Here is a 10,773-nt window from a genome sequence, read left to right as displayed (position 1 = left end):
TGCTGTGTTTGCCAAGCTCTCTGCCCATGGCACACAAGGCCACGTTCCTTTCCGTCTTTCTGAATGCATCAACAGGCACAGTGAATGGGTTACTCATGGAGCCCTGTCTCCTCTCCCAGTGGGGTCTGGAGTGCCAAACACAGTGTTCCTCCTGCACATAACCGAGCCCTCAAATGCTCTGGAAATCTTCCTTTTTGAAGATGACATCACGTTGTACGGAACCAGTATTCCAACCCACGGACAGGAAGACAAAAGCTGCATTAATTCCTGCTCATCTTGAGTATTGCATTCTTCCTTCCAGGGCTTCAAGGAAGCTGATGCAGTGCCCCCTGCTGGTTTGGGCAGGAATTTGTAATTTGGTCGGATCGAAACGAGTCTCCAAAATGTGTCCGCCGGGCCTCGGTGGAATTGTTCGATATGGTTGAAACTTTTCCAGAAAAAAAAAAATCTTTCAATCTTGATTTCGGCGACCTGAAAATAAAAACAGGCTCACATTAGTAAACCGATGGCACCTGTTTGAAACGTCACACAGCAGTATCAGTTTGGACGAACCTACGTACTTCAAGTCGGTGATGGGGAAGGAAATACCTCAGCTGCCGTTCGGTTCCTAATTTATGCAATAAAAAAAAATTTGACACAACGGAAGTGATTGGGGGAGCATTTGCCGGAAGTCGCCGGTCGGTTTCGTTCGGAAATGACGTCACGGGCGTGGTGACTGGGCGGGGCAAGCGCTGCTCTCCGTCCACGGCTTGATCGGCGGCCTTGGCGGTCGCGTCGTGACGATCCCGCACGCACGTATCCAGCGATATACATTATACGCCGCGGCCGGCAGCCCGGGCGGGGAGGCAGCCCTGGCCGCCCCGGCGTTACAGCCCCTCTGGCCGGCTCGCCGTGGCGACGCGTCTCGCTTGAGCAGGCGGCTGGGCTCGGCGGGCCCGGTGGTTGAGCCACTCTGGCCTCGCCGTCGGGCTCGGACAGCGGTGGCTCGTCTCCGCCGCCGCCCAAGAAGCTGCGAGTGGCGTCGGCCACCGCGGGAATGCAGACCAACGGCGCCGGAGCCACCTTGGCCGCGACCCGCAACGGCGAGAGCGGCGAGCTCGCAAACCGAGCTGCCCGGGGCCATCGCAAGCGAACGGGCTGGAGGTGGCAACGACGACCGGGCGAGGGAAGGCGCTGTCGCAAGCTGACGAGGACACCATCCGTCTGGTCGGACAACACCTGCACGATTTGGGACTCAGGTGCGCCGCACGGAAGGTTCACCGGACCGGTAGGCGGGTGAAAGAGCCGTCGACAGTAGCCGGGTGGGATCGGGTATCGCGATTAGAATGTCGGAGAGGGTCCGTCCCGTCCTGGCGGCGCCGTCACCTTGTTTCCCGCTTGTCTCGCCAGCCGGACGGTGGAGTTGTTGATGCAGGAGTCCGGTTGCTGCTTGGAGCATCCGGCTGCTACCAAGTTCCGTATTCACGTAATGGCTGGTCAGTGGGATCAGGTACGCGGGGGCGGCTTCGCCTCTTCACTTGGTCTCACTTCACGCCGTCCTGTCCTTTGTTGGAACGAGTCGACTGGTTCCACCGGCCATGTCTGTTTCTTGCTCTATTTCTCTCTCTACGTTCCAGTTTTCATGTCCTCAACTCGTCACTGTAATATCACCCGTTCCCTCAATTTCACAGCTTCATCCATGTCTGTGGCCTCCTCCCTCCGCCTCAATCCCTTTCCTAATTGAATAATTTATTGTAATGTCGCTCCTCTCCCCCCTTCCCTTATCCGTCCCCCCTCACCTTATCCGTCCCCCCCTCCCCTTATCCGTCCCCCCCCCTCCCCTTATCCGTCCCCCCCTCCCCTTATCCGTCCCCCCCTCCCCTTATCCGTCCCCCCCTCCCCTTATCCGTCCCCCCCTCCCCTTATCCGTCCCCCCTCCCCTTATCCGTCCCCCCCTCCCCTTATCCGTCCCCCCTCCCCCCTCCCCTTATCCGTCCCCCCTCCCCTTATCCGTCCCCCCTCCCCTTATCCGTCCCCCCCTCCCCTTATCCGTCCCCCCCTCCCCTTATCCGTCCCCCCCCTCCCCTTATCCGTCCCCCCCTCCCCTTATCCGTCCCCCCTCCCCTTATCCGTCCCCCCTCCCCTTATCCGTCCCCCCTCCCCCTCCCCTTATCCGTCCCCCCCTCCCCTTATCCGTCCCCCCTCCCCTTATCCGTCCCCCCTCCCCTTATCCGTCCCCCCTCCCCTTATCCGTCCCCCCTCCCCTTATCCGTCCCCCCTCCCCTTATCCGTCCCCCCTCCCCTTATCCGTCCCCCCTCCCCTTATCCGTCCCCCCTCCCCTTATCCGTCCCCCCTCCCCTTATCCGTCCACTCCTCCCCTTATCCGCCCTCCTCTCCATCCATCCTCCTCTCCATCCACCCTCCTCCTCTCCATCCACCCTCCTCCTCTCCATCCACCCTCCTCCTCTCCATCCACCCTCCTCCTCTCCATCCACCCTCCTCCTCTCCATCCACCCTCCCCCTCTCCATCCATCCTCACTCTCCATCCATCCTCTCGCTCTCCATCCATACTCTCACTCTCCATCCATACTCTCACTCTCCATCCATCCTCTCACTCTCCATCCATCCTCTCACTCTCCATCGATCCTCTCCCTCTCCATCGATCCTCTCCCTCTCCATCCATCCTCTCCCTCTCCATACATCCTCTTCCTCTCCATCCACCCTCCCCTTCTCCCCTCCCCTTCTCCATCCTCCCTCTCCTTCTTCTCCATCCACCACTTTCCCTTCCTTCTCCTTCTCCATCTCTCCTTCCCTGTCTCCCTCCTCTTTCTCCATCTCCACTACCCTTGCCTTCTCCGTCCCACATCTCTCTCCCTTTCTTCCTCCTCTTCTCCCCCCCCCCCCCATATCCCCCACCCTTTCTCTGCCCCTTTGCATTCACGCTCCGTCTTTGCAAAGTCATCTGTGCGCTGCACGCTCATTCCAGATCGCCCTGTCTGATGACAATGGAGGACAAAACACGATATCCCCTCCTGTTTTATTCATGCTTGATGTTTAGTTTATGGTTGTTTTAATGATCTGATCCCGTGGTCGGTCTTCCAGGCTGAAGTCGATTTGAATGAGTTGAAGCCTCTTGTGCAGTCCACCAACGGCCTATTGGTATGAACTCAAACTGCTGTTATCTGTTTCCTACTCCTCCGTCCATTTCTGTCTTCCCTTTGGTCTCGTCTCCCCCTCCCCCTCATCCTTATCGTTACTTGTGACTGTTTATTTATTCTATTTAAAGTGAAAGGAGACCAAAGACCATTGTGCGGCCTTCACGAGAGGGCTTCAAGCATGAGGTATACCACCATCTCTTGTCATCCGTCCTTCCCACTGATGATCTTTTCTATCCCCATCAAGTCTTCACTCGTGGGGATTTGGTGTTTCCTCTCCCCCTTTTTCCCGTTCCTCCATGGCCATTTGCGTGCATGTTGCGTCCAACTGTAGTCCCACCGTCGTTTCGTTGACAGTGACGTCTCCTTGCTGTTCCACGCGTCTCGATTTTGTAGCGCGTTAACCATCATTTTCTCCTCAAATTTATCGAATAATCCGTTTGGATAAAACTGCTGCACATCGACTTGTGGTGTCACATGGCTTTTGTGCTGCCCTTGTCAGCCGAGTGAGTTTGCCTGCTATAACCATGCGTAGTGCGGAGGTAGTTTTGAAATGCACCAGCTGTTACCTGTGGTTTTTCATCATGGCGTTGATCTCTTGATATAGATACAGTTATCATTCTGTAACCATCACCAGTTCCCTTTGTTGGCAAAAGATTTGTGAACCATTTTGTGCTTGAGCTGCAGGTCTGGTGTTGGCTTAACGGTTAGGGTGCCGGCTTGGGATCCTAGGATCCTGGGTTCGAATCCCGGTCGATCGCTGAATTAACGCCAGGGGGGTTGACTCAGCCTGTCATCCTTCCGAGGTCGGCAAATTGAGTACCAGCTTGCTGGGATGAATGATCACGGTGTGTACTTCGATTTAGAATAGGTACACCGTATCCCTGCGCATCGTAAGAGGCGTCCAAGGGTTGGCGTCAGGAAGGGCATCCGGCCATAAAAACATTGCCTCAAACAGGGAACCATGATTGTCATGGCGCCCGCAAGGCTAACCCCCGCTCTAGCAGGGAAAATGGCCTTCAAACGATCATTCATTCATTCATTCATTCTGCAGGTGTGGAGAAACAAGGAACGTAGAGCTAAGGATCTATTTTATAATTTGGCCACAAAAAAAGGTTTTCGAAAACACCCTTGGAGGTTCTCAGTGCTCAGGACTCGAGTGAGCTTCTGCCGAGTGCCGAACATTAGATATGTCAGCAAAGTGACCAATCTTTCTGGAAAGTGAGGGTGAGGGACGTCAAGTAAATGAAGCTTACCTCGCCTCAGTTCCATGGTTTCAATCGGTTATTCATCATGCATTATACTCTCCAGTTTGGAATACTGTGCCTTTTGCTGGATGTAACGCCGGGCATCTCGGAATGGAGTTGCCTCCACATTATCATGAGTGGAGTTGTCCGAAGAAGCCGACAGGCCATTGCTACTTATCAGGATTCCCCCTCCGCGAGTCACCACCCAGTTGTCAGTAGGACGGTTTGAGAAAATGTACTTTTTAGGGTAACTTTGTGTTTGCAAGCACGAGACATGTGCAAAGATAACCTTGAATTGCTGTCGCGGAAACCCATTCTATCCATCCGGACCAGAAGAACCTTAAAGCATCACAAGGTATAGCTAAAGGCCTCTTGGCCTGTGTTTTTGCCATATTCTTATCTCAGCGCTCACCCGCAAGTGTGCTGATTGTGTAACTAACCCTGAACAGGAAATCTGATAAGATAGCAGCACGCAACGGCCTATTCTTTTCATATAACCGAAGGATCTCGGACAACTACAATCAAAAATTGCAGGTGGCACGGCTGTCCCCTTTTGTCCCCACTCGAGAGTCAGACGAAACTTGGTGGATGGGTTGGGTGTGTGACAAGGACGAATTGATTAGACAAATTGATTTGGTGAAGATCCTGATCCTTATACTAGAATTTAAGTGATTCTTTACAATTGAGAGGTAGGGACAAAAACGATATACAGCACGATATCTCGAAAGGTTATGGACGAGCAATGACAAAACAAAGTGGATGAGTTGGATAGGTGACAAGAACATGTCCATTACATTTTGGTTCAGGTGCTGATGCAGATCCGGCCTATCGGTGGGATACAAGATGTAAACTGTTCAGCCTGGCGGAGGTATGCGCTCTACCGAGTGCTGTTTTCGTTTTTGATGTGAAGACCTCATTGAGTCACTCGTTTTCGTTTGTTTTTGTGTAAACAGCCATTCACTTCTGGCTGCTGTCTTCAGCAGTCCTTCACCTTTGGCTGCTTCTCGTTTACCTGGAAGATGGCCAGCACCAATCCCATTCACAAAAACAGTGGAAAAGCATGTCTAAACTAGAACGGCACTCAGTAGAGAGCATACCTCCACCTGGTTGGCCATATCACTCAATGGTGAAGAATCACTTTAAAAATTATACGAGCCGGATCCGGATCCGATCTTAACCAAAATTGAATCGATTCTTCCTTGTCTCACACACATGTCCAACAAGTTTCGTCCAAATCCATCTACAACTTTTTGAGATATCCCGCGATGTATCGTTTCTGGCCCTCTCTCCAAATGGTGAAAAATCACTTTAAAAATTAAATAATTCTCATATCCGAATCCATATTCAGATCTTCACCAAAATCGAATGGAATCGTCCTTGTCAGACACACAACCGGTCCACCAAGTTTTGTCCAAATCCGTCGACAACTTTTTGAGATATCCTGCTACGTATACTTTTTGGCCCCGTCTCCCAATGGTGAAGAATCACTTAAAAATTCTAGTAGCCGGATCCGAATCCAGATCTTCACTAAATTCTAATCATTTCGTCCTCGTCACATGCGCTACATCTCTGCCAAATTTCGTCCGAATCCGCCCACAAATTTTTGAGATATTTTGTTCACAAACGGACAGACAGACAGAGGTGAAAACGTAACCTTCGGCCACCTTTGCTGGCGGAGGTAATTACAGGCCAATGAGTTTCCATTTGGGTATTATCAAAATCATGGAATCCATTGTTGCTGCTGATCTGGTCTATCCTGGGTATTTATTTTCCCCAAACCACCTGATCTCTGACCATCAGTTTGGATTCCGTCCCAGTCACTCAATTCTGGACATGCGGCAGCTTGTTCCTCAGCAATGGTTTGAGGCCCTGAATTTTGAGGAAGTGCACACGTACGCGCACACGTCTACCATCCTGTTCTGCCTTCCAAACCTGGTGCCTGAGGAAGACAAGGCCACTTCCAAACCTGGTGCCTGAGGAAGACAAGGCCACTTCCAAACCTGGTGCCTGAGGAAGACAAGGCCACTTCCAAACCTGGTGCCTGAGGAAGACAAGGCCACTTCCAAACCTGGTGCCTGAGGAAGACAAGGCCACTTCCAAACCTGGTGCCTGAGGAAGACAAGGCCACTTTCATACCTGGCTTTCTAACTACCTCGAATCGCGCAGTCCACATGTTGCTTTCCTCTCGGTGGAAGCTCCGAAGTAACTTGGGCCCAGTCTTGTTCCTCATCTACATAAATGACGTCTCCCAGACTCGGGGAATCTAAATTTCTCATTGTTATTGGCATCTCCTGCAATGATGACTGCATATTGTGCTGTACAGTACCCCCATCACAAAGCCAAGCAGCAGCTGCGTCGTTCTTTCCTGATCTACAATCGATTTGATGCAGCTTTGGCGAATGGAACAGCTTTCGATCCTATCAAATCCTACTGTCTCACCGTGTTTCTCCGGGAGGATCGTCAAACGAAGCCACAAATCTCTCTATCATCGACCATTGGAAGAAGTTCACTCTTTTGAACTTTTCGGCCTCAACGTCAACCATGACTTTTCCCAGGGTGACCATATGGCAAAGCTTGCTTCCAAAGCCAGCTGCAGACTGGGCATCCTCCTTTTTTCCAACTTATTCCTTGGCACAACTTCCACCATCTTCCATTGCCTTTGTCAAAGCTTAACGAAGGAAGTACTGTTCTCCCTCTTTTCTCCCATATGTAAAACCGCCTTCGCTTGCGAAACTGCGGTTAAATCCCTTCATTTCCTTCAGTGCTTGAAATTTGCAGTACAATACCATATCATGTCATCCTGCATCCCAACCCATGATATTTTCTGTCCCCATTAACCCCAACCCAATCCTTTCCTTACAGGTTACTGTGTCCTCCCCCCCCCCCCCTCTCTCCTCTTTCCCTGTTCATCCATTGCTGTTGCATCCACCTGTAGCCTCTCTGTCGGTTTGTTGTCTTTTTCCCTTCTGTCATTTGATCTGTGTACGTGTCTCTTGTTTTTACCTTTGCACAGCACATGCGTTTTTTGCTGTTGGAGCAAAAGTACCTGGAGCTGCTGGAAGATGGCAAACTGCTCGAGGCTCTAACAGTATTGCGACAAGAGCTGACACCACTCAAGTACAATGTGGAACGCATCCACACGCTCAGCGGGTATGTCGGGAACAGGGTGTTGAAGCACGGTTAGACATGTTCTTTCCTTTTAATGGAAGCTCACTCGGTGTACAACTTTTATGACCTTGTATACCCAGTGCTTGCGCTGTCCTGTATTCTGGTTTAGATTCTAGGTCAATCCAGCCAACTGGGTATCTTGTTGGCCTTTCTGGCATGATGATGAAAACAGATTTTGTTTTAAATTATCCTTTGATCACTGTAACGTTTTACTCGGAAAGATCTCCATTCTTACTTATTTGGGTGTCACGACTGTTTCTTACATTCCTTGATGACTGCACTATTGGTTTTAATACTCGTCACTTTATTAGTCCCATGCCTGGAGGTGACTATTGGTTTGCTTTCCGCCGTCTGTCTGTTGGTCCGTCCGTCCTTCCGTCTGTCGGCCCATCTGTCGGCCCGTTCGTTCGTCCGTCGGTCCGTTCGTTCGTCCGTCGGTCCGTTCGTTCATCCGTCTGTCAGTTCGTCCGTCGGTCGGTTCGTTCGTCGGTCGGTTCGTTCGTCGGTCGGTTTGTTCGTCGGTCGGTTCGTTCGTCGGTCGGTTCGTTCGTCGGTTCGTTCGTCGGTCGGTTCGTTCGTCGGTCGGTTCGTTCGTCGGTCGGTTCGTTCGTCGGTCGGTTCGTTCGTCGGTCGGTTCGTTCTTTGGTTCGTTCGTCCGTCAGTCCGTCCGTCCGTCCGTCCTTCCGTCAGTCCGCCCGTCTGTCGGCCCGTCCGTCCTTTCGTTCGTCCGTCGGTCCATTTGTTCGTCGGTCCGTTCGTCCATCGGTCCGTTCGTTCGTCCGTCGGTCCGTTCGTTCGTTCGTCCGTCCGTCGGTCCGTTCGTACTTCGGTCCGTTCGTTCGTCCGTCGGTTTTTTTTTTCTTTTTTCTTTTTTTGTATACTGAATCGAGGCTCGTGAAAGAGCTAACATTTACTTCACAAACAAATCAACCAGACAAACAAAATATATAACAAGTGAATCCTCTTGGATTGCGCTGAGGTTCGGGCATGGAATTTCTAGGAGGAAGTATAATTTGTATGCAATGAAAGTACATGTAATATGGGATCGAGTAAGATCGAGTAAGCTTCACCAGTGCGCGTGCGCGAATTTACGTCACGTCGGCAGCGAGAAGGCGTTCCCCAACACGAACCAATCAGGAACTGCCACGCCCACTTATATGATCTCAGAATTCCTGTGACAGGAATTAGCGTTACACTGGCTGGAAGTCATTCGCTAGAGGCGCTTCCTCAGCGCCAATCACCAGTGCGCGTGCGCGAATTTACGTCACGTCGGCAGCGAGAAGGCGTTCCCCAACACGAACCAATCAGGAACTGCCACGCCCACTTATATGATCTCAGAATTCCTGTGACAGGAATTAGCGTTACACTGGCTGGAAGTCAATCGCTAGAGGCGCTTCCTCAGCGCCAAAAAGAGGGAGCGGAAGACAAGATGGGGAGAGAAGGGGAAGCACGCAAACACAACATTTGAGAGCAGGGAGATGTGTGGGAGGGAGCGGGCTTGGGGGGAGGAGGCGTGGGAAGCGGAGGGTGGGGGGGGGGGGGCTGGGGGAGGTGGGAGGAGTATAAAACACAAGGACACCAAGGACTTCCAGGACAAAAGTTGGTATTTCAAAAAAGTGGAATTGGGGTGAAATTAGCGGGGGTAGAAAAGATCAAGGTTTTGGATGGGGGAAGATAAAAGATGGTAGTGAACAGCTGTTTTAAAGACCTGGAGGGTGGCGTGGGATTGAAGAGAGTGAGGGAGTTTGTTCCAGAGGCGGGAGAAAAGAGGAATGAAGGAGTGAAGGTGAGCAGAGAGTCTTGATTTTGGCAGTTTAACCATAAGAGGGTTGCAGGCAGATCTTGTGCGACCTGTAGGAATATTTGCGGGACAGAGCCCAGAGAGAGCTGGGGGGGAGGTCAAGGCCAGAGAGGAGTCGGTAGAAGACGGAAAGACCACCAACCTGCCTGTGGTGAGTGAGTGAGAGGCCCTTGGAGTTAGCTTCATCGCGGGAGATTCCAATGATTCTGAATGCTTTGGTTTCAACAGCGTGCAGACGAGCTAGGTGCGAGGCAGGAGCACCAGCCCAGAGGGGAGATCAGTATTCCATTGAGCTGCGGATGAAAGCCTTGTATGTGGTGAGGAGCTCAGGTGTGCCAAGGAAGGACTTCGCACGACGGAGGATGCGCAGTTGGCGACTGGCTTTGGAGGCCAGATTTGAAATGTGGTTTTCCCAGGAAAGATCATGGCAGATAGTGAGACCCAAAAGCTTGAGTGACAGAACTTCTTGGAGAGGATTATTCAGAAAGTGGATTGGAGGGTTGTCCAGTCGGTCTTTTCAGAGAGACGTCATAAGAGTGTGAGATTTGTCAGGATTGAAAGACATGTTCCACTTGTTTGCCCAGTCTGTGATTTTGTCCAGGTCTGCAGAGAGTGAGGAGGCTGCAGACTGCCGATCTGAGGGATGAAGAATGGAGCGACAGAGAGTAGAGTCATCAGCAAAGAGATAGAGAGGATTTTCAAGAGAGTCAGAGAGATCATTGATGAAGACCAGAAAAAGCACAGGGCCCAGAACACTACCTTGTGGTACTCCAGCCTGAACAGGAAGGGGCGATGAGAGAAACCCATTCAGGGCCACACGTTGACTACGACTAGAGAGGAAGTCCGCCAGCCATGCGTGTAGATTTCCATGGATACCAAAAGGGGAGAGTTTGGTGAGCAGAGCGGGGTGCCAGACTGCATCGAAGGCACGTGATATGTCAAGGGAGACGGCTCTAATTTCCTGTTTGGCATTGAGGGTTGGTTCGTCCGTTCCTTCGTCCGTCGGTTGGTTCGGCCGTCGGTTGGTTCGTTCGTCGGTTCGTTCGTCCGTCGGTCCATCCGTTATGCTATCTCCTAAATGGTTGTGCAGAAATTTACCAAACTGACCCGCTTTTTGAAAAGATAAAACATCTGTTTTCGTTGAGGCTACCAATTACCAAGTGCTACCAATTGACTAATATTATGAGATCGCTATACTGGGAACATTCAGCGACCTGTGATCGCTGCTCTCTCGCTCTAATTTTGCATTTATCAAAGGCAATAGCGTATCATTCTCCAAGAAGTAAATAATTCACATTTATTTAGCATAGCCTGCTTGTATTGTGGGATAAATGTGCACTTGGGTTTGAAGGGTTCATTTTCAGTTTGCGTGTGAAGTGCCCAATTTGTTTTGTTCAGATAAGTGTCTGTCGCGCGTCCTCG

At 51.3% G+C, this 10,773-nt stretch overlaps 1 protein-coding gene across 2 annotated transcripts in view; it reads left to right on the top strand.

Annotated features, from left to right (window-relative positions):
- The first annotated feature begins 689 nt into the window (after positions 1 to 689).
- Positions 690 to 10,773, top strand: part of WDR26 (WD repeat domain 26) — a 156,252-nt gene continuing 146,168 nt past the window's right edge. Inside the window, exons 1-4 of one of the 2 annotated variants that reach the window (XM_068128443.2) lie at positions 690 to 1,238; positions 1,390 to 1,489; positions 3,083 to 3,139; positions 7,396 to 7,532. In XM_068128443.2, coding sequence (XP_067984544.2) covers positions 1,409 to 1,489; positions 3,083 to 3,139; positions 7,396 to 7,532 — 275 coding nt within the window. In that variant the 5' untranslated portion in view covers positions 690 to 1,238; positions 1,390 to 1,408. Of the gene's footprint in view, positions 1,268 to 1,389; positions 1,490 to 3,082; positions 3,140 to 7,395; positions 7,533 to 10,773 lie in introns of both variants that reach the window. The other variant, XM_068128444.2, reaches the window with a different exon arrangement.

Source organism: Myxine glutinosa, chromosome 9, assembly GCF_964187855.1.
Source record: "Myxine glutinosa chromosome 9, kmMyxGlut1.1, whole genome shotgun sequence".
Lineage (NCBI taxonomy): Eukaryota > Metazoa > Chordata > Myxini > Myxiniformes > Myxinidae > Myxine > Myxine glutinosa.
The sequence above is the reverse complement of the archived record's forward strand: the minus strand, read 5'-3'. Positions and strand labels throughout refer to the sequence as shown.